The sequence below is a fragment of the Oncorhynchus mykiss genome, chromosome 21, assembly GCF_013265735.2.
Source record: "Oncorhynchus mykiss isolate Arlee chromosome 21, USDA_OmykA_1.1, whole genome shotgun sequence".
NCBI classification, from domain to species: domain Eukaryota; kingdom Metazoa; phylum Chordata; class Actinopteri; order Salmoniformes; family Salmonidae; genus Oncorhynchus; species Oncorhynchus mykiss.
This window is the reverse complement of record NC_048585.1, coordinates 2,142,573-2,166,500: the sequence shown is the minus strand read 5'-3', so window position 1 is coordinate 2,166,500 and position 23,928 is coordinate 2,142,573. Positions and strand designations below refer to the sequence as shown.

At 41.7% G+C, this 23,928-nt stretch overlaps 2 protein-coding genes across 4 annotated transcripts; both read left to right on the top strand.

Moving 5' to 3' along the window:
- Nucleotides 1-7,544: 7,544 nt before the first annotated feature.
- Nucleotides 7,545-15,518, top strand: LOC118942828 (tetraspanin-8-like). The gene is made up of 5 exons (XM_036956606.1): nt 7,545-8,289; nt 9,673-9,735; nt 9,906-10,025; nt 13,068-13,142; nt 14,697-15,518. Exons 1-5 carry the CDS (start codon nt 8,233-8,235, stop codon nt 14,871-14,873), a joined length of 492 nt encoding a protein of 163 aa, XP_036812501.1. The 5' UTR covers nt 7,545-8,232; the 3' UTR covers nt 14,874-15,518.
- A 1,271-nt stretch (nt 15,519-16,789) lies between these two features.
- LOC118942827 (tetraspanin-8-like) lies at nt 16,790-22,506 on the top strand. Of its 3 annotated transcripts, XM_036956600.1 has the most exons (9): nt 16,790-16,953; nt 17,109-17,165; nt 17,629-17,751; nt 18,137-18,202; nt 18,314-18,409; nt 18,728-18,832; nt 18,943-18,963; nt 19,084-19,164; nt 20,610-22,506. In XM_036956600.1, the coding sequence occupies exons 1-9, from the start codon at nt 16,897-16,899 to the stop codon at nt 20,850-20,852; spliced, it is 849 nt and encodes a 282-aa protein (XP_036812495.1). In that variant the 5' UTR covers nt 16,790-16,896; the 3' UTR covers nt 20,853-22,506. The 3 variants fall into 3 exon arrangements, with proteins under 3 accessions (XP_036812495.1, XP_036812496.1, XP_036812497.1); XM_036956601.1 differs by lacking the exon at nt 18,728-18,832; XM_036956602.1 differs by lacking the exons at nt 18,137-18,202; nt 18,314-18,409; nt 18,728-18,832 and having other exon boundaries at nt 16,817-16,953.
- The last annotated feature ends 1,422 nt before the right edge of the window (nt 22,507-23,928 follow it).

The window sequence follows — 23,928 nt, the reverse complement described above, 5'->3', positions numbered from 1 at the left end:
TCTCCATGAGGTGTTGGTACTACAACTACACCCTACAGCCTGTCATCTCCATGAGGTGTTGGTTCTAGAACTTCACCCTACAGCCTGTCATCTCCAAGAGGTGTTGGTTCTAGAACTTCACCCTACAGCCTGTCATCTCCATGAGGTGTTGGTTCTAGAACTTCACCCTACAGCCTGTCATCTCCAAGAGGTGTTGGTTCTAGAACTTCACCCTACAGCCTGTCATCTCCATGAGGTGTTGGTTCTAGAACTTCACCCTACAGCCTGTCATCTCCAAGAGGCGTTGGAATTACATGGAATGTGGGACTTGATCCTAGATCAGCGTAGAACCTATTTTGTTTCAGGAAGAACCCTTTTGGGTTCCATATAGAATCCTTTCCACAAAAGGGAACTAGAAAAGTGTTCTACCTGGAACCAAAAAGTGTTCTCCTATGGGGACAGCTAAGGAACCCTTTTGGAACCCATATTTTGAACTATTGAATCAAATCAAATGTATTTATATAGCCCTTGGTACATCAGCTGGTATCTCAAAGTGCTGTACAGAAATCCAGCCTAAAACCCCAAACAGCAAGCAATGCAGGTGTTGAAACATGTTGGCTAGGAAAAACTCCCTAGAAAGGCCAAAACCTAGGAAGAAACCTAGAGAGGAACCAGGCTAAGAGGGGTGGCCAGTCCTCTTCTGGCTGTGCCGGGTGGATATTTTAACAGAACATGGCCAAGATGTTCAAATGTTCATAAATGACCAGCATGGTCAAATAATAGGTCTGGGACAGGTAGCACGTCCGGTGAACAGGTCAGGATTCCATAGCCACCTCGTTATCATCCAGAAGGCGAGGTCAGTACAGGTGCATCAAAGCTGGGACTGAAAAACATCCATCTCAAGTCTATCAGACTGTTAAACAGTCATCACTAACATAGAAAGGCTGCTGCCAACATATAGACTCAAATCACTGTAAAAAAAAAGATATACATTAGCAAACATTTCTTAAATCCTGTTCACTTTGTCATTATGGTGTATTGTGTGTAGATAGATGAAAAACATTAAATGAATCCATTTTATAATAAGACTGTAACATGACAAAAAAGTCAAGTGATCAGAATACTTTCCAAATGTGCTGTAGGCATTTTGGCTGAAATGCCTGTAAAAGGAAGAGGAGCAGTAGGCTGCAGGATGTGGGGGGTGTTATTTGTCCCATAGTAGGTCAGTAGTGTTTTAATCTTCATGTTAAGGGCGTGGTTTGGCTTCTGTGGGTTAGTGGCTTGTTCCATAGTAGGTCAGTAGTGTTTTAATCTTCATGTTAAGGGCGTGGTTTGGCTTCTGTGGGTTAGTGGCTTGTTCCATAGTAGGTCAGTAGTGTTTTAATCTTCATGTTAAGGGCGTGGTTTGGCCTCTGTGGGTTAGTGGCTTGTTCCATAGTAGGTCAGTAGTGTTTTAATCTTCATGTTAAGGGCGTGGTTTGGCTTCCGTGGGTTAGTGGCTTTAGAAATGTTCTGTGACACTTTCACTCAGTGGAACTTTAGTTCTAGAATCTAACCAAACCAGTCTCTTCATATACAAGCAGAAGTTATTCATTCCAAAGTTTTCACTACTGAATTGACTGACTTCAATTAAAATTGACCCCAATCATGGCTTGATCAAAAGGTGGCTTTGACATATCCCATACAGCATGAATGGAACATGTACTTGATACTGAATGTCAGTGTTGGGATTCAATTACAGTCAATTCAGGAAGTAAAATTCCAATTCTCTTCAATGAGGAACATTTGGAATTGAATTTGGTTTGTTTTGTGAATTGACTGGACTTGATCCCCCAACCTGCTGAGCATCACTATGGACCTCATATTGCATCATGGCAGCTTGTGAGCCTTGATAATGTAGTTCAATGGCAGTAGGTACAGCTTGTGAGCCTTGATAATGTAGTTCAATGGCAGTAGGTACAGCTTGTGAGCCTTGATAATGTAGTTCAATGGCAGTAGGTACAGCTTGTGAGCCTTGATAATGTAGTTCAATGGCAGTAGGTACAGCTTGTGAGCCTTGATAATGTAGTTCATCGGCAGTAGGTACAGCTTGTGAGCCTTGATAATGTAGTTCATCGGCAGTAGGTACAGCTTGTGAGCCTTGATAATGTAGTTCAATGGCAGTAGGTACAGCTTGTGAGCCTTGATAATGTAGTTCATCGGCAGTAGGTACAGCTTGTGAGCCTTGATAATGTAGTTCATCGGCAGTAGGTACAGCTTGTGAGCCTTGATAATGTAGTTCATCAGCAGTAGGTACAGCTTGTGAGCCTTGATAATGTAGTTCATTGTCAGTAGGCATAATTAGTCGATTGGACTCCGATGATAATTGTTACTTGCTGATTACTGTGATGAATGAGCCAGTAGAGGACTTGCCTTCACCTATCTGATCAAAGAGGGCCTAGGTCACGTGGCAAACTCATTCCACGGAGGGTGTGTTTTTGCTCCTCCCTTGTACTTGATGAAGGTCGCTAATTAGTAAGGAAGTCCCCTCACCTGGTTGTCGAGGGCTTAACAACTAAAACCAGCAGACACAAGGCCCAACATGGAATGACTTGGATACCCCTGGCCTAGGTGCTAGAGGTTGATTTGGAATTGGTCCCATTGCCAAATCAAGCCCTTAACACCAGGACTTTCCAATCAATCTAATGAAGGAAAACAGCCCATTGTTCTTCAGAAAGGCAGGTGATGAGGACCATACAGAAAGCATATTCAGGGCATCATCCAAACTCTTTACCCAGAATATCAAATCAAATTTTATTAGTCACATGCGCCGAATACAACAGGTAGACCTTACAGTGAAATGCGTACTTACGAGCCCCTAACCGACAGTGCAGTTTTAAAAAATATGAATAAGATTCATTAATAACTTCTTGGCGCACCGATCCCTTTAGCGGGATCATTTTCGTCAACATCCGCTGAATTGCAGAGCGCCAAATTCAAATTAAATTACTAAAAATATTTAATTTTCATGAAATCACAAGTGCAATATACCAAAACACAGATTAGCTTGTTGTTAATTCATCCTGCATGTCAGATTTAGAAAAAAAGCTTTACAGCAAAAGCAAACCAAGCATTTGTGTGAGGACATCGATCAGTAGACCAAACATTACAAACAGCTAGCAGCAAAGTAGATTGGTCACGAAAGTCAGAAAAGCAATCAAATTAATCGCTTACCTTTGATGATCTTCGGACGTTTGCACTCACGAGACTCCCAGTTACACAATAAATGTTCCTTTTGTTCGATAAAGATTATTTTATATCCAAAAACCTCCATTTGGTTGGCGCGTTTTGTTGAGTAATCCACAGGCTCGTGCAGGTCAAGACGTGCAGACGAAAATTCCAAATAGTATCCGTAAAGTTCGGAGAAACATGTCAAACGTTTTTTATAATCAATCCTCAGGTTGTTTTTAACATAAATAATCGATAATATTTCAACCAGACGGTAAACTTTTCAATACAAGAGAGAAAGCAAATGTCTAGCTACCAGTGTCGCATGCATGAACAAATCTAAGGACATCTGGCAGTCCACTGACGCTACGTGATCAATCTCGCTCCTTTTTCAGAATAAAAGCTTGAAACTATGTCTAAAGACTGTTCACACCCTGTGGAATCTGGTTGATATCCCTTTAAATGGCAGGCAATGGAACAGGGAGGTTTCAAAATAAGTGGCACTTCCTGGTTGAATTTTCCTCAGGTTTTCGCCTGCAATATCAGTTATGTTATACTCACAGACAATATTTTGACAGTTTTAGAGTGTTTTCTATCCTAATCTGCCAATTATATGCATATTCTAGCATCTGGGCCTGAGAAATAGTTAGTTTACTTTGGGAACGTTATTTATCCAAACATAAAAATACTGCCCCCTAGCTTCAAGAGGTTTTAAGAGATAAAAGTAACAAGTAATTAAGAAAGAGCAGTAAAAATTAACAATATATACAGGGGGGTGCCGGTACAGAGTCAATGTGTGGGGGCACCGGTTAGTTGAGGTAGTATGTACATGTAGGTAGAGTTAATTAAAGTGACAATGCATAGATGACAACAGAGAGTGGAAGCGGTGTGGAGAGGGGAGGGGCGGCAATGTAATAATCTGGGTAGCCATTTGACTAGATGTTCAGAAGTCTTATTGCTTTGGAGTAGAAGCTGTTTAGAAGCCTTTTGGAACTAGATTTGGCGCTCCGGTACCGCTTGCTGTGTAGTAGCAAAAGAACAGTCCATGACTGGGGTGGCTGGGGTCTTGACAATTTTCAGGGCCTTCCTCTGACACCGCCTGGTGTAGAGGTCCTGGTTGGCAGGAAGCTTGGCCCCAGTGATGTACTGGGCCGTTCACACTACCTTCTGTAGTGCCTTGCGGTTGGAGGCTGAACAGTTGCCATACCAGGCCGTGATGCAACCAGTCAGGATGTTCTCGAAGGAGCAGCTGTAGAATCTTTTGAGGATCTGAGGACCAATGCCAAATCTTTTCAGTCTCCTGAGGGGGAATAGATTTTGTCGTGACCACTACATGACTGTAATGCTGTGCTTGGACCATGTTAGTTTGTTGGTGATGTATACCACATCACCAACAAGGAACTTGAAGGAACCAAGGAACTTGAAGCTCTCAACATGCTCCACTGCAGTCCCGTTGATGAGAATTGGGGCGTGCTCCTGTAGTCCACAATCATCTCCTTTGTCTTGATCACGTTGAGGGAGAGGTTGTTGTCCTGGCACCACACGGCCAGGTCTTTGACCTCCACCCTATAGGCTGTCTCATTGTTGTCGGTGATCAGGCCTACCACTGTTGTCGGCACATTTAATGATGGTGTTGGAGTCTTGCCTGGCCGTACAGTCATGAGTGAACAGGGAGTACAGGAGAGGGCTGAGCACGCACCCCTGAGGGGCCCCTATATTGAGTATCAGCGTGGCGGATGTGTTGTTATCTACCCTTACAACCTGGGGATGGCCAGGTTGTAAGTTTCCCAGCATTAAAGTCCCCGGCTACTATGAGCGCCACCTCCGGGTGAGCGTTTTCTTGTTTGCTTATGGCGGAATACAGGTCATTCAATGCTGTCTTAGTGTCAGCCTCAGTCTGTGGTGGTATGTAAACAGCTACAAAGAATATAGATGAAAACTCTCTCGGTAGGTAATGTGGTCTGCAGCTTATCATGAGAAACTCTACCTCAGATGAGCAATGGCTCAAGACTTCCTTAGATATTGTGCACCAGCTGTTATTTACAAAAATACGTACAGTATATCACAAAAGTGACTACACCTCTCACATTTTTGTAAATATTTGAGTATATCTTTTTATGTGACAACACTGAAGAAATGGCACTTTGCTACAATGTAAAGTAATGAGCGTACAGCTTGTATAACAGTGTAAATTTGCTGTCCCCTCAAAATAATTCAACACACAGCCATTAATTGTCTAAACCGCTGGCAACAAAAGTGAGTACACCCCTAAGTGAAAATGTCCAAATTGGACCCAAAGTGTCAATATTTTGTGTGGCCACCATCCTTTTCCAGAACTGCCTTGACCCTCTTGGGCATGGAGTTCACCAGAGCTTCACAGGTTGCCACTGGAGTCCTCTTCCACTCCTCCACGAAGACATCACGGAGCTTGTGGATGTTAGAGACCTTGCACTCCTCCACCTTCCGTTTGAGGATGCCCCACAGATGAGGTGTGTTTGGGGTCGTTATTATGTTGGAATACTGCCCAGCGGCCCAGTCTCCGAAGGGAGGGGATCATGCTCTGCATGATCTATATGTCACAGTGCATGTTGGCCTTCATGGTTCCCTCAATGAACTGTAGTTCCCCAGTGCCGGCAGCACTCATGCAGCCCCAGACCATGACACTCCCACCACCATGCTTGACTGTAGGCAAGACAAACTTGTCTTTGTACTCCTCACCTGGTTGCCGCCACACACACTTGACACCATCTGAAACAAATAAGTTTATCTTGGTCTCATCAGACCACAGGACATGGTTCCAGTAATCCATGTCCTTAGTCTGCTTGTCTTCAGCAAACTGTTTGCGGGCTTTCTTGTGCATCATCTTTAGAAGAGGCTTCCTTCTGGGACGACAGCCATGCAGACCAATTTGATGCAGTGTACGGCGTATGGTCTGAGCACTGACAGGCTGACCCCCCACCCCTTCAACCTCTGCAGCAATGCTGGCAGCACTCATACATCTAATTCCCAAAGACAACCTCTGGATATGACGCTGAGTAAGTGCACTCAACTTCTTTGGTCGACCATGGCGAGGCCTGTTCTGAGTAGAACCTGTCCAGTTAAACCGCTGTATGGTCTTGGCCACCGTGCTGCAGCTCAGTTTCAGGGTCTTTGCAATCTTCTTCTAGTCCAGGCCACCTTTATGTAGAGCATAAATTCTTTTTTTCAGATCCTCAGAGAGTTCTTTGCCATGAGGTGCCATGTTGAACTTCCAGTGACCAGTCAGTATGAGGGAGTGTGAGAGCAATGACACCAAATTTAACACACCTGCTCCCCATTCACACCTGAGACCTTGTAACACTAACGAGTCACATGACACCGGGGAGGGAAAATGGCTAATTGGGCCCAATTTGGACATTTTCACTTAGGGGTGTACTCACTTTTGTTGCCAGCGGTTTACACATTAATGGCTGTGTGTTGAGTTATTTTGAGGGGACAGCAAATGTACACTGTTATACAAGCTGCACACTCACTACTTTACATTGTAGCAAAGTGTCATTTCAGTGTTGTCACATGAAAATATATACTCAAATGTTTACAAAAATGTGAGGGGTGTAGTCACTTTTGTGATATACTGTAGACCACCGCCCCTTGTCTTACCAGACGCCGCTGTTCTATCCTGCCGGTACATCGTATAACCAGCCAGCTGTATGTAGATATTGTCGTCGTTCACCACGACTCCGTGACGACTCCGCCACGACTCCGTGAAGCATAAGATGTTACAGTTTTTAATGTCCCGTTGGTAGTTTAATCTTCCCAATAGCTCGTCCATTTTATTGTCCAAAGATTGCATGTTTGCTAGCAGAATTGAAGGGAGTGGGGGGTTATTCGATCACCTCCTACTCCTCAGAAGGCAGTCCGCCCTCCGGCCTCCCTTTCTATGCCTCCTCTTAGCGCAGACCACTGGTGTCGGGGCCTGTTCCCGAGGGAGCCATATATCGTCGTGAAAGAAGAAAAAGGATTCTGCTAGTCCATGGTGAGTAATCGCAGTCCTGATGTCTAGAAGTTATTTTCGGTCTTAAGAGACGGTAGCGACAACATTATGTACAAAAATAGTAAAAACATTCATTACAAACATTAGCTGGTGGTGTTGTAGTTTGCATAGTCTATGTTTTGGCGGTCAGTCTGCCACTATTTTACCCTGTGGTCTGAATAAATGTTCCTTCTCAAGCGAGAGTCAGAACTGCTCAAACTTGAACTCGTCTGACTTTATTTAACTACAAACAGAGGAGGATGTTTGCTCTGGGGTTTCACTGTTTAGAAGACTGAGGGTCAGTTTTCAGAGGAGGGTGTTTGCTGTGGGGTCTTTATGCAGGAGACTGTTGTAGCCTGGACTGGACTGAGTAGTCGGTAACCACACCCACAGCTTTTAAATACGAGCTAGATGGAGGGGACTGGTAGGAGACTGTTGGTGCCTGGACTGGACTGAGTAGTCAGTAACCACACCCACAGCTTTTAAATATGAGCTAGAGGGAGGGGACTGGTAGGAGACTGTTGTAGCCTGGACTGGACTGAGTAGTCAGTAACCACACCCACAGCTTTTAAATACGAGCTAGATGGAGGGGACTGGTAGGAGACTGTTGGTGCCTGGACTGGACTGAGTAGTCAGTAACCACACCCACAGCTTTTAAATATGAGCTAGAGGGAGGGGACTGGTAGGAGACTGTTGGAGCCTGGACTAAGTAGTCAGTAACCACACCCACAGCTTTTAAATACGGGCTTGAGGGAGGGGACTGGTAGGAGACTGTTGGTGCCTGGACTGGACTGAGTAGTCAGTAACCACACCCACAGCTTTTAAATATGAGCTAGAGGGAGGGGACTGGTAGGAGACTGTTGGAGCCTGGACTAAGTAGTCAGTAACCACACCCACAGCTTTTAAATATGAGCTTGTGAAAGAACCCTCTCTCATACCTGCAACACCAGGGTGGGTCTGGAACAGAGGAATAGGGATTAACTTAACATTGGTCTGTCATATCACATCTTTCCTGTCTGTTGGAAGGTTAGAAGATGGCTGTGAATAAGCATATCAAGAAGTCGCTCTTCCTCTTCATTCAACTGTTCTGGGTGAGTCCTATTAACCTGCATTCTTTACTTTAACTATAGTGTTCTCCATTGGTTTGATGTAGGTTTTTAATCGTGTGTGTGTGTGTGTGTGTGTGTGTGTGTGTGTGTGTGTGTGTGTGTGTGTGTGGTATAGTGATGTTTGTTTGTTTAGTGATCAACTAGTAGCCTAGTACACATAGTAATCCATTTAAAAGCTATTTACATGTCTGCTATGGAAATTAGATAACATTCAAATGTCTATGGTAACAATGTGTGATCATCATATGACTAACTTTCATTAAGCCATTAACTCTGACTCTGGAAGGTGTTGTCTTTGCGATGATAGTTTAACAAGCCTTCTCAGTTGCAGGGGTCGTATTCGTTAGTGCACTCCATAGCTAAACTTTTTACAACATGAAAAATTGCCATTGTTTGCTGAAATTACACTATACAGTAGCTCTCTTGTCGAAGACTATACCCCAGTGTTTACTTTGGAAACAGCTCTCATTGCATTTAGCTTAAGTGTTGAGGTTTTCTGGTTTCTGTGTTTTTGAGTCACTGGATGCACGGTTGTGGAATGACGAGATGCAAGTCAGGATGTCACAATCTTTACTGCATGGGTATGCCACTCCAGGCCACAAGGGGTGGCTGTGTGGATGTGGGGACTCATATTTAGAGTTAATCTCAATCAGAATCTTAAAAAAAAAATAAAAACCTTGAACGGAATCTTTCAACTTTTTGAAAGCCAAAATAATCGTCAAATTCATAGTCCAGTCATCGCAGAACGTCTTCAACATAAAAACGTGGGTATACGTTGTAATCTCCCTAAATAATGAGCATTCATTCATATAGCCTTGACATTTAACCCCATGTCTACATGTCCACAGGCCCATACTGTGAGTATGGAATGCTTTCAAACAAATCATTCATCGATGGCTTCTGGAGTCGTTGGGTTGACCAGCTATTTTTTTTTCAATCAAATATTCAATGTATGTAACCTGTCACTATCAGTTCTGACACCACGGGAGAATCTCTATTTCATTTCCTGGATTCTTCGCATCCTCTCCCCACTGGATTTAAGAGGAGAGGATCTGAGGAATCAAGTTAATGCAATTGAGATTCTCCCATGTGGTCTAGAGTCCACTGTTAACCCAGGAAAGATATCCTCATGTGGGGGCTGGATGATGCTGTATCTCCTCTATTGTGATGGTGGTTCAACTGTAGTTCCTCAGAGTTGCCACCAGATGTAGCTAGTGTGTTGTGAATCACAAAATGAATCCACATTGAAGTTGAGTTGACAACAACAACAAGACCTGTTCATTCAATCCCAGTGACATTGAAACGCACTACTTTCTGAAGTTGATTCTAGATAAAATGCTCATGTCATCTCATTTTGTTTTCCAGATCGGTGGCTGCGTCATTCTTGGTGTCTCCATCTACTTCAAAGTGAGCAAGAATGGAAACGTGGTAAGGAAATATCCAGTGTGACACTAAATTAATGACAACACCATCAAAAGCCCTCTTTACACAGTAAAAAATAACACCTTGAAACAAATGCATCCAGTCATATACACCTATTCAGCACATATCTATCTACATGTAAAATGACTGAGTAACTGTCTGTCCCCCTCCCTCAGATAATGGATGAGGCATTGCCGTTTGTAGACCTGCTGATAGCTGTTGGCGTCATCATCATGGTACTGGGCTTCCTGGGCTGCTGTGGAGCCATTAAGGAAAACCGATGCATGCTCATTCTGGTGAGGGGAAACACACACTCCCTTACAATAGCCAACCCTCACATTTAAAATGTTACATTGTACACTGCCCAGGATAATGCTGTCCCAATAGCCAACCGCTGAAGCGGTTCTAGGTTCTAACCAAACCAGTCTCTTCATATGCAGTGCATTCGAAAAGTATTCAGACCTCTTGACTTTTTCCACATTTCATGTTACAGCCTTATTCAGAAATATATGAACTTTTTCCCCCCTCAATCTACACACTACCCCATAATGACATCACAATACCCCATAATGACATCACACTACCCCACAATGACATCACACTACCCCATAATGACATCACAATACCCCATAATGACATCACAATACCCCATAATGACATCACACTACCCCATAATGACATCACACTACCCCATAATGACATCACACTACCCCATAATGACATCACAATACCCCATAATGACATCACAATACCCCATAATGACATCACACTACCCCATAATGACATCACAATACCCCATAATGACATCACACTACCCCATAATGACATCACAATACCCCATAATGACATCACACTACCCCATAATGACATCACAATACCCCATAATGACATCACACTACCCCATAATGACATCACAATACCCCATAATGACATCACAATACCCCATAATGACATCACAATACCCCATAATGACATCACAATACCCCATAATGACATCACAATACCCCATAATGACATCACAATACCCCATAATGACATCACACTACCCCATAATGACCTCACACTACCCCATAATGACATCACAATACCCCATAATGACCAAGCCAGGTTAGACATTTTTGCAATTGTGAAAAATAAATATAAATCAGTTACATAAGTCTTCAGACCCTTTACCCAGGACTTTGTTGAAGCAGATCCCCGCAATATCTGTTAGGTTGGATGGGGAGTGTTGCAGCTCAGCTATTTTTAGGTCTCTCCAGGGACCACTCAAGGACATTCAGAGACTTGTCCGGAAGCTACTCCTACGTTGTCTTGGCTGTGTGCTTAGGGCTGTTGTCCTGTTGGAGGGTGAACCTTCACCCCAGTCTGAGGTCAGGGGCGCTCTGGAGCAGGTTTTATTCAAGGATCTCTCTGTACTTTGCTCCGTTCATCTTTCCCTCGGTCCTGACTAGTCTCCCAGTCCCTACCGCTGAAAAACATCCCCACAGCATGATGCTGCCACCACCATGCTTCACCGTAAGGATGGTGCCAGATTTCCTCCAGACGTGACTCTTGGCATTCAGGCCAAAGTGGTCAAACTTGGGTTCATCAGACAATAATGTTTCTCATGGTCTGAGAGTCTTTAGGTGCCTGTTAGCAAACTCCAAGCAGGCTGTCATGTGCCTTTTACTGACGAGTGGCTTCCTTCTGGACACTCTACTATAAAGGCCTGGTTGGTGGAGTGCTGCAGAGATTGTTGTCATTCTGGAAGGTCCTTCAACCTCATGGATTGGTTATTGCTCTGACATGGACTGTCAACCGTGGGACCTTATATAGACAGGTGTGTTCCTTTCCAAATCATGTCCAATCAATTGAATTTACCACAGGTTTACCACAAGTTGTAGAAACATCTCAAGGATGATAAATAGAAACAGGATGTAACTGAGCTCATAGCAAAGGGTCTGAATACATATGTAAATAAGATTAGAGTTGTTGTTTTTTATAAATGAGCAAAGAATTCTAAACCTGTTTTCTTTTTGCCATTATGGGGTGTTGTATGTAGATGTAACCATGTGGAAAAAGTAACGGCACTGTACCTTCACACAATCATGTATTTAACTTGTTTATACATGTCAGAGATGGTGTCACTTTTGCAAGAGTGACAGTTACAAGTATAAGAAGGCTTTTGGGTGAATATAATGGTTTCCCAGGTCACCTATGGGAATAGACTTCTATGGCGTTTTTCACTATTTTTAAACTTGATCAGAATAATCCAGAATCTGTAATCGTCTTTTCTGCTATCCAGGATCAGATCCATCTGGCTGTTTTTCAGCCATTTTTTCCCCTCCAGAAAATAATTGGATCAATCTGATCCAGATGGCAACATATCAAGATCACAGAATCCAGATTTTCAGTGCTTTGAACTGGTCCACACCTCACCATCTAATTGACAGCTTGGGGTACTACTTCACTATTACAGGGACACAGAGATGAGTAAACTACATTCACTAAAATAAGTAAAATTTAAAATGGAGGCTGCAAATCCCTTATAAGGTGCCTTCAGAAAGTATACATTGACGGGAGGGGATGGATCCTTTTTTAAAATGGGATTTCTGTATTTAATTTTCAATAAATGTGCAAATGTGCAAAAATTTGATTTTTTTTAACTTTGCCATTTGTAAGGGTTTTCCTGTGGTGAAGTAGAGGCGGACCAAAACGCAGCGTGGTTATAGTGATTCATGTTTAATAAAAACAGATAAACATGAACACTACAAAACAATAAACGTGGAAAACCAAAAACAGCCCTATCTGGTGCAAAACACAGAGACAGGAACAATCACCCACAAACACACAGTGAAACCCAGGCTACCTAAGTATGATTCTCAATCAGAGACAACTAATGACACCTGCCTCTGATTGAGAACCATACTAGGCCGAAACATAGAAATAACCCAAAACATAGAAAAACAAACATAGACCGCCCACCCAACTCACGCCCTGACCATACTAAATAAATACACAACAAAGGAAATAAAGGTCAGAACGTGACACCATTATGCCGTATTGTGCATAAATGTGTGGGGATCTATTTAATCCATTTTGAATTCAGGCTGTAACACAATATGTGTAAATATTATTTCACTACATTTGAATCCTGATGATTTTTTTTTTTTTTAAGTTGATATTGGTTTTCCAAATCCTTTTATGAAGGATCAGAGTATCATTTCAGTTTTGAAAATTCCAATTCTAACATTTTAATCTGATATGTTAAATCCAGGTAACTGTTCCCTGGCCTCAATGGGACTAACTGGACAAATAACATGTGGTGGGCATATCATGTGAGCGTTTGTTTGTTTCAGTTCTTCATCGGGCTGCTCCACATCTTCATCCTCCTGTTCATCGCCGGAATCCTGGGAGCTGTCGGAGAGAAGAACGTAAGGAGGAAACCCTCACTGGTTGAATCAGCGTTGTTTCCACATGTCAATGAAATTATGTTGAACCAACGCCTTTAGTGAGAGGTCTAATGCTTTAATATTTAATCATTTCTGCCCTCCAAATTCAGATTTGTTATATAAAGAGGCCCTTTTCATTTTGTCTGGCTCGCCATTCCATATAAAATGTAATATTGTTTGTTCATATAATTTAAAAAGCAGGTCACTAGGTGTAGGAAAAACTATAAGCAAATAGGTCAACTGTGATATGACTAACGAGTTAATCGGGATGATTTTTCCACAAATAGACAGGTATTTTCCTTTCCATGGTAGCAAGATCTTATCTATTTTTCTAACTTTCTATAAAAATATATACCGAGTATGTCCACATCTCCGTCAGACCATTTAATTGGTAAACTAGACGGTACTGTAAAATGTGAATTTTTTTAGTGATCCAATATGTGATATAGTACACTTATCATAATTTGGTTTTAATCCAGAGAGGACAGCAAAAGTATCTAGATCCTCTATGAGGCCGTGGAGAGATTCTAATTGTGGTTTTAAAAGAAAACATGAATCATCAGCGTACAATGATACCTTACTTTTTAAGCCACGGATTTCTAATCCCTTAATATTATTGTTTGATCTGATTTTTAACAACTAACATTTCGATGGCAATAATAAAAAGATATGCCGATAGTGGACAACCTTGTTTTACTCCTCTAGACAGTTCAAACCTTTCTGAGATGTAGCCATTATTTACTATTTTACACCATGGGTTACTATACATAACCTTAACCCATTTTATAAGAGATTCCCCAAAATTGAAATATTCTAGGCATTTATATATATATATATAAACTCCAGTCGTACTTTATCAAAAGCCTTTTCAAAATCAGCTGTGAAAACTAGGCCTGGTGTCCTCGATATTTCATAGTATTCTATTGTTTCCAGTACTTGTCTTGTATTATCTCCAATGTATCGTCCATGTAAAAAACCTGTCTGATTAGGATGAATAATATCTGACAATACTTGTTAATTCTATGCACCAAGCATTTTGCATCACAACACTGAAGTGTAAGAGGCATCTAATGTTTTCAATGGACTGGATCTTTATATATACCATTTGGGTCCTGTTTCAGTAATAATGATATCAGACCTTCTTGTTGCGTGTCTGATAATCTACCATTTATATCGGAGTGGTTAAAACATGCTAATAACGGTCCTCTGAGTATATCAAAGTAAGTTGATATACTCCAGCCCTGGAGTTTCCTTTGTATACTTCCACTGGTATGCCATCCAGCCCTGGAGTTTTCCCAGCCTTAAAGGCTTTAATTGCATCAATAAGTTCCTCTTCTGTAATTTGGCCTTCACATGAGTCTTTCTCTACAGATGTTAATTTTACATTATTATTAGGAAAAAAATCAATACAATTAGTTTCAGTAAATTGTAAATTGCCTCTTCCTGGCTCAATAATTATTGGTTTGTTTAGTTGGGTCCAGATTAATTGTTCTAATTCAATCGGCTACAAATGTTATTGGATCATTTTGTCGACAGGAGGAAAGGCTAACTCCTGACCCCAGCGTTGACCACACTGAGTTGTGCAAAATTGCAAAAGGACGCAAAGGGTACTCAAAGGTAAGCAGAGAATCACTTATTATTAATAAAATACTATTTAGAAGACGGTTTTCAAGGAAGATGGATTTACATGGTATAAAGAAAACAAATCAATGAACGTACATTACACTGCCACTACCGCTATATACTGCATTACCGCTATATTACCACTACTTTACACTACCACTACCCATACTCTGCCACTACCGCTATATACTGCATTACCGCTATATTACCACTACTTTACAGTACCACTACCCGTACACAGCCACTACTTTACAGTAGCACTACCCGTACACTACCACTACTTTACAGTCCCACTACCCGTACACTGCCACTACTTTACAGTACCACTGCCCATACACAACCACTACTTTACAGTACCACTACCCGTACACAACCTCTACTTTACAGTACCACTACCCGTACACAGCCACTACTTTACAGTACCACTACCCATACACAGCCACTACTTTACAGTACCACTGCCCATACACAACCACTACTTTACAGTACCACTACGTACACTAACACTACATTACACTAACACTACATTACATTACCACTACCATCACACTACATTCCAGTACTGTACATCAAAGTCCTATAAACAGAACCTGTACAGGGAACTGATCTACAGCCACATGAAACCATAGAGGGTTCCAGGATGATACAACCACGAACCGCAAAGCAGCGTCTTCGTACAGTCACCTTGACCTGGTGTTAACTAGTGTTGACTGTTTGCTTTGTCCTCTGCAGCCTTGTGCCAAGTTTATGACTTTCTTCATCACTTTCTTCATCACGTCTCCTTTTAGTATGGCAGTCTTGACGGTAAGAATCCAATCTCTATAACAAAGCCTCTATTAATACACTATATTATGTATGTATAACAACGCCTCTATTAATACATTATATAATGTATAACAAAGCCTCTATTAATACATTATATTATGTATAACAAAGCCTCAATACATTATATTATACATAACAAAGCCTCTATTAATACATTATATTATGCATAACAAAGCCTCTATTAATACATTATATTATGTATAACAACGCCTCTATTAATACATTATATTATGTATGTATAACAAAGCCTCTATTAATACATTATATAATGTACTATACCGGTCATATAAATGGAATACATTTGTATTGTTCCAGTCACTGTTCAGTACTGGTCTGTTTCATCTTCACTAACTCTTACTTTATGGCTGTTCTCATTGGCATTAAGATGGATATGTGCAATTCACTCTGTCACTGTTCAGTACTTAGTGACTGTATCCTGGTCTCAGATCTGTTAGCACCTTCTTGGCAACGCCGATGGCTGTTTGTCATTGCCAATTAGCAACCTGTTGGCAAGACTGTACAAATGGATCTGGAACCAGGCTAGACACCACAAACTGATGTGGGACCGGGCTATAGCCTGGTAGTGAATGGGTTGTGACGCACCTGTTTTGTGTTTCAGCTCTTTGGAATGGCCTTCACCATGACCCTGTACTGCCAGATTGGGAAGAGGGACGCCAACACTGCCTAAAGCAGCAACACGTGGTACCACCAACTCAATTGGTTTCCTCATTTGCATCCCCGCCTCCAGCCCGCCTCTTCAGAGAACAACTTTGACTCATTAAGAAATCCAGTCTTAAAACCTCAGAAGGAGGGCTGAGTTACGTAATAGATCTAGGTTCAGTTACGTAATAGATCAGATTACATGGACGGTGGGGGGAGATCTGATCCTAAATCAGATTACATGGCCGGTGGGGGGAGATCTGATCCTAGATCAGATTACATGGACGGTGGGGGGGAGATCTGATCCTAGATCAGATTACATGGCCGCTGGGGGGAGATCTGATCCTAGATCAGACCTGGGTTGTATTCGTTAGGCACCAAACTGAAGACAGATAACAAACTGGGAGGGACTAACTGAACCTGTCCAATAAGAAACACTTAGGTTTTTATTTTTTATATGTGCATTATATATGTGTACCAATGAACACCAACCTGATGTCTAAGAGGAACTCTGTAAAATCACTGTCAAGACACTTGTCGGTTACAGGAAATGACATAAAACCCAGAGTTCTTCCTTCAATGCACATTCTCTCAGAGACCGAGTCAGAGGTGAGACCAGAGCTGCAACATGTGTTGTTCCTGCTCTATTAGAGGCTGGCTGATTTTCTTCACAATCCTACAAGTGGTAACGCAACACTTAAATATTATGTTACTGTGTTGGATTTATTTTTAATCTATCAATAACGGAAACTATTTTTAATACATCTAAAAAATGGTGTCCAATATTATGAATATATTAATTTTATTATCGTTTTTCTCCCTAAATGTATTTTTCTTCAGATTGGTGGCATGAGTTTCATTGTCACCCCTTGGAAGTATTACAGGAGCAGAGAAAATGTGAGTAACATTTTCTAACCTGTTATTTTCCACTTGTAGTAACTGCATTGGAACAAACTACTACTACTAAAGTGTTGATTTCACTGTGTGTTAATGTTGAAGGACCTAGATGAATATCTGTCTCCAGTCTGATGGGTGTGTGTTAATGTTGAAGGACCTAGATGAATGTCTGTCTCCAGTCTGATGGGTGTGTGTTAATGGTGAAGGACCAGATGAACGTCTGTCTCCAGTCTGATGGGTGTGTTAATGTTGAAGGACCTAGATGAACGTCTGTCTCCTGTCTGATGGGTGTGTGTTAATGTTGAAGGACCTAGATGAACGTCTGTCTCCAGTCTGATGGGTGTGTGTTAATGTTGAAGGACCTAGATGAATGTCTGTCTCCAGTCTGATGGGTGTGTGTTAATGTTGAAGGACCTAGATGAATGTCTGTCTCCAGTCTGATGGGTGTGTGTTAATGTTGAAGGACCTAGATGAACGCCTGTCTCCTGTCAGATGGACTATCTTCACAGCAGGTGTGGTCTCCTTTCTCCTTGGCATCACGGGTCTGCATGGAGCTCGTAAGAAGAACAAGAACTTCCTGATCACGGTACGCTCAGTTCTTAAAGGGGCAATCTGGGATTCAAACATTGCCATCATCCTGATGCTATTTTGTAAACCGCTGAGGGATGGGGCTTGAAAAATGTAACCACTCTCAAACCTGGAAGATGGTTGAACTGAGCTCCTGAGGCTTTATAAGTTATATTCTTCAATAATAAATAGCTACATAGTGTTAATTTAAAAGTCCAAAAACCGATGGCTCAATCCCAGATATCCCCTGTATTAAAGCCAAAATCTCATTGGTATAATCAACAAGTGAAATACTTATTATTTGACCCGTTCAACTAAGACCAAGTCAAGTACATCATGGGGTACAGTGTACTGCCCCAAAATATATAATGTTTATTGTTTTCTTTACTCATGGGGTGATGCAGTATTCAGTTGGATCTTGTCTGCGATGCTTTGGACTGGTGTTTCTGACCTACTACCTTCCACCACAGGTAGGACAGAATTACAGGTTCAAGTCCATAAAAATGTAATTAAACAAATGTTTAAAAACAACGTTGGTATTTAATTAATTCTGTGTCCAATCCCCCCCCCCCCCCCCCCAGCTTCCAAATATGATCAAAGCCTGGTATGAAGGGTACATCCCGTTGCACACAAATGGAAGAGATGTGGTACCAGGACTGACGGAACTGCAAACCACTGTAAGTTATTATCTAACAGGATGTGGTACCAGGACTGACGGAACTGCAAACCACTGTAAGTTATTATCTAACAGGATGTGTTTTTTTATGATCAGTTAAACTGGTCTAAACTAGATCTTAAGAAACCTTCCACACCCATGTCATTAAATGTTTCACTTTAATCAACAACAACAACAACAACAACAACAAACAATCAGAAAAACTGATAGGTTGTCCCGAAAGTACTTTTCAAATAATTCTGTTAAATATTGAATTAAATTTGAATTGCCTTGCCGTTCGTCTTGTTTCTTGTTTCACTCTTCTTAAAACTCTGAACAGGGTGAATGCTGTGGATTGTTCCATGGGTATAAAGATTGGGGTTCTCCTGTCCCCTCCTCGTGTACATGCTATCCTCTCCGACAAGGGTCCTGTGTTTTTACTGAGGTCAGACTGGGTCTTACATGTACAGAAATTACACTGGGGCTGTCTGTACATTCACTGTATACTTGTATGGACTGAACACTGAAATTTGTGTATTTTCTCCCTGTATACAGCATGGCTTTGTTTACAAACAAGTGAGTGTTGGTTTTCCTATACGTACAGTAGTCTAGTTAGTCTAATTTAATAGCTAAACATAACATAGAGCTGTTGGTGTTATTATTCCTTGTGTAATTCCTTTGTTGGTATTATTTCAGCCTTGTATGGATCTAATTGTGAAGATTTACATGGACATGAATATTGTGAGGAACACCTGTATTTTCTACGTGGTCGTTACGGTGAGTAGAATAGCACAACCAGTCTGAGGTCCTGAGAGCTCTGGACAAGGTTTTTATCAAGGATCTCTCTGTGCTTCTTTTTTTTTTTGTGGGGGGCGGCTCCCGAGTGGCACAGCAGTCCTATGCACTGCATGAGTGCTAGAGGTGGCACTACAGACCCTGGTTCGATTCCAGGCTGTATCACAACCAGACGTGATTGGTTTCCCCATATAGCGGCGCACATTTGACCCAGCGTCGTCCGGATTAGGGTTTGGCTGGGGTAGGCCGTCATTGAAAATAAGAATTTGTTCTTAACTGACTTGTCTACTTAAAAAAAATACAAAACTTTGCTCCGTTCATCTTTCCCTCAATCCTGACTAGCCTCCCAGTCCCTGCCACCATGTTACAGATCGCATTCACACTTCTCCAGAAGTTGCATTGTATGCATGTACGTTCTCACCATAAAACCAGGATGTTGAATCATTCTAATAAGTTAGGTTTAAATCAAATTCTACAAAAAACAAGCAATCTGTTTGTTTCTTCAACAACAACAAATACATGTAAAATGTAGCCTAATGACATCATAAAATAAGACATGACGTAATGCTGTTGAACCTTTGTTACCTAGGCCTAGGGTAAGGGTTTTTGGATACAAAATAAATTTAAAAATAAATATGAAAATAAACAATTGTTACAAGAAAAATAACTTCTAAATACGAGGTTCACAGGTATTCACCAAGATGTTCAACTGTCGTTTCATGATGGGCATTGACACATGTAGTCCACATCCTGGAGGGGGTTTTACACACGTCGCCTACATCCTGGAGGGGGTTTTACACACGTCGCCTACATCCTGGAGGGGGTTTTACACACGTCACCTACATTATGGAGGGGGTTTTACACACGTCGCCTACATTATGGAGAGGGTTTTACACACGTCACCTACATCCTGGAGGGGGTTTTACACACGTCACCTACATTATGGAGGGGGTTTTACACACGTCACCTACATTATGGAGGGGGTTTTACACACATCCAAAACAGGAGCTGCAGTGCTAAAATAATGTAGGTCTGCCTACAACACATAGATACAAAGGTAATATAATGTAGGTCTGCCTACAACACATAGATACAAAGGTAATATAATGTAGGTCTGCCTACAACACATAGATACAAAGGGAATGTCACTGTTCTGCTCCTATCAACCTTGATATTTTAAGGAAGCTTCGCTGATTAAGATGCCTTTCCAAGCGGTCTCACAAGCCAAACACTTTATTGACGGCCATGACTAGCCTTCTTAATTACATTGGGCAGGGAAAAAAAAGAGAACAGCCTTCATTGAGAGGAAGGGAAGATATGCTTGATTTTTAATAAAATCAGTATTAAACAACACATCTGTTTACAATATACAAGCCATATCTTATAGGTTGAAAATAAAACCCATTTCAATTGTCTCTTACTTGCAGGCCATTGTAATGCTTCTGGCGTTGGTAATGACCCGTAGAATCCAAAAAGCCTCCTCGGCTGAGGTGACCATGGATCTTAGCTATAGAAACGCACCCAACATGGAAATGGCAACTACTCCTCAAGCTCCTCCCATGCTGCCTGCCACACAAGCTCATCCCATGCTGTCTTCAACACAAGCTCCTCTTCATGCCAGCTCTTATTACCAGCCACCTCCTCCGTACCAGTACGATGGGAAACACTAGAGGGACGTGACTGACCTGCGAACCCATATTGAATTTCCTCATTGGTTACAACTGGACCAGGGTTGGGTTTAAGGCTAGGGTTAAAGTTAGGGTTGGGGTTAAGGTTAGGGTTGAGGTTGGGGTCAGTTTTAGCGTTTGCCTTCATTGGACTGCCAATGTGTTGCACCCCAATATGTCTTAGTAAAGGCTGAGCACACAGATGCTCAGTTCACACAGATGCTCTTTCAGTGATGTGTATGAAGGGTTAATGTTTTCATGTTTTCATGTTTCTTGTTTTCATGTTTCTTGTGGAGGTTGTCAGGGCTGCTTTGTTATTGCCCATCATCCTGTTCAACAGTGTTGTGCCTCACATGCAGGTATACGCAGTACGTGCAGATCAGTGCTGTAAAAAAGACCAAACCACAGTACTTTGTTTCAGAGGAATGGAAAGCAATGCTTGTCGTGAGAAAATAAACCACAAGAGTGTAGATGGGACAAACAAGGGTCTTCCAACTATTCAAAAAGTCCCTTTGGTTTTACTCTGTTTAAATGTAGAACAATACAACCAAACTGCACCTTCACAGAAGTGATTACTGTGGTCAAACTAAGATGTAGAACTGCATCCTAAATTGTACCCTATTCCCTACATAGTGCCCTATGGGCCCTGGACAAAAGTAGTACACTACATAGGGAACAGGGTGCCATTTTGGACATAGTCGACGTCTTTGCGTGACCTCGATGAGCATTTTCATGTTTTCCACTGAAGAAGGAAGTGACTGGCATGTTGTTTTACCCCCAAAAATAAATAATAAATCAATCAAATGTTAAAGGAGGGACGACTCATTAAGAAATCAGGGCTGATATTTATAAATCTTCTCAGAGACGGAAGGTTGATCTTGGATCTGTTTTTTTCTCCTTCTTATAAATAAGATAACATGTGTTGTTGGTGTTACATGGACAATGGGGGGGGACCTTGATCCTAGATCAGTACTTCTACTTCTCAAAGGCTTTATGAATATGGGCCTGGTTCCCTTTACATTGGGTTGATTCCTCTGTACAAAAGGTGCTATGTTGAACCTAAAAAGGTCACTTCGTCTCCCATACGAGAACCTTTTGAAGAACTATTTTTGGTTCCAGGTAGAACCTATTTTGTTCCAGGTAGAAGAACCCTTTTGAGTTCCGTGTAGAACTCTTTCCACAAAAGGGAACCAGAAAAGGGTTCTACCTGGAACCAAAAAGGGTTCTACCTGGAACCAAAAAGGGTTCTCCTATGGGGACAGCTGAATAACCATTCTGGAAGCCATATTTCTCTGTATTGTAAGTATGGAATCCACCTGGGCTTCATAGGTCTTCCTCGGTACCATTACTGAACTATTGAAACACGTAATGAACTAGGAACATTCCTGGGTCATGTTCATTAGGCACTAAATTAGGTCAGGTTTAATTAAGACGAGGGTTAAGTTTAGGGTTGGGGTCAGTTTGGGTGTTTGCCTTCATTGGACTGCCAATGTGTTGCACCCCAATATGCCTTAGTAACGGCTGAGCACTTCTGTTAATGTGAGACAATTTGTTTGTGGGTTCTGGAAGTAACGTGCCCGAGGGAAGGGGCCCATTTCATTGTCAAACAATCACCCACGTGAATCACCCGTTTTCCTGTCTGGTAACTCCTCTAACATCAAATAAACTTATTTTCTAAATACTTTGTCTCATTTTCTAAAGTTGTAAACTCTACTGTTTAATTCAGTTAATCATTTGTTGTCTTTCAGTGATGTGTATGAAGGGTTAATGTTTTCATGTTTCTTGTGGAGGTTGTCAGGGCTGCTTTGTTATTTCCCATCATCCTGTTCAACAGTGTTGTGCCTCGCAATATGGGGCGGCAGGGTAGCCTAGTGGTTAGAGTGTTGGACTAGCAAACGGAAGGTTGCAAGTTCAAACCCCCAAGCTGATAAGGTACAAACTGAACAGGCAGTTAACCTACTGTTCCGAGGCCGTCATTGAAAATAAGAATTTGTTTTTAACTGACTTGCCTGGTTAAATAAAGGTAAAATAAAAATAAAAAAACACATGCGTATACAGTGCCTTGCGAAAGTATTCGGCCCCCTTGAACTTTGCGACCTTTTGCCACATTTCAGGCTTCAAACATAAAGATATAAAACTGTATTTTTTTTGTGAAGAATCAACAACAAGTGGGACACAATCATGAAGTGGAACGACATTTATTGGATATTTCAAACTTTTTTAACAAATCAAAAACTGAAAAATTGGGCGTGCAAAATTATTCAGCCCCTTTACTTTCAGTGCAGCAAACTCTCTCCAGAAGTTCAGTGAGGATCTCTGAATGATCCAATGTTGACCTAAATGACTAATGATGATAAATACAATCCACCTGTGTGTAATCAAGTCTCCGTATAAATGCACCTGGACTGTGATAGTCTCAGAGGTCCGTTAAAAGCGCAGAGAGCATCATGAAGAAGATGGAACACACCAGGCAGGTCCGAGATACTGTTGTGAAGAAGTTTAAAGCCGTATTTGGATACAAAAAGATTTCCCAAGCTTTAAACATCCCAAGGAGCACTGTGCAAGCGATAATATTGAAATGGAAGGAGTATCAGACCACTGCAAATCTACCAAGACCTGGCCGTCCCTCTAAACTTTCAGCTCATACAAGGAGAATACTGATCAGAGATGCAGCCAAGAGGCCCATGATCACTCTGGATGAACTGCAGAGATCTACAGCTGAGGTGGGAGACTCTGTCCATAGGACAACAATCAGTCGTATATTGCACAAATCTGGCCTTTATGGAAGAGTGGCAAGAAGAAAGCCATTTCTTAAAGATATCCATAAAAAGTGTTGTTTAAAGTTTGCCACAAGCCACCTGGGAGACACACCAAACATGTGGAAGAAGGTGCTCTGGTCAGATGAAACCAAAATTGAACTTTTTGGCAACAATGCAAAACATTATGTTTGGCGTAGAAGCAACACAGCTCATCACCCTGAACACACCATCGCCACTGTCAAACATGGTGGTGGCAGCATCATGGTTTGGGCCTGCTTTTCTTCAGCAGGGACAGGGAAGATGGTTAAAATTGATGGGAA

Coding starts and splice junctions, on each gene's coding strand:
- LOC118942828 (XM_036956606.1), top strand. CDS start 8,233: ATGGCTGTGAATAAGCATATCAAGAAGTCGCTCTTCCTCTTCATTCAA. Junction 8,290..9,672: donor TCTTCATTCAACTGTTCTGG/GTGAGTCCTATT, acceptor TTTGTTTTCCAG/ATCGGTGGCTGCGTCATTCT. Junction 13,143..14,696: donor GAGCTGTCGGAGAGAAGAAC/GTAAGGAGGAAA, acceptor TTTTGTCGACAG/GAGGAAAGGCTAACTCCTGA.
- LOC118942827 (XM_036956600.1), top strand. CDS start 16,897: ATGTGTTGTTCCTGCTCTATTAGAGGCTGGCTGATTTTCTTCACAATC. Junction 18,203..18,313: donor CCTACTACCTTCCACCACAG/GTAGGACAGAAT, acceptor CCCCCCCCCCAG/CTTCCAAATATGATCAAAGC. Junction 18,964..19,083: donor ATGGCTTTGTTTACAAACAA/GTGAGTGTTGGT, acceptor GTATTATTTCAG/CCTTGTATGGATCTAATTGT.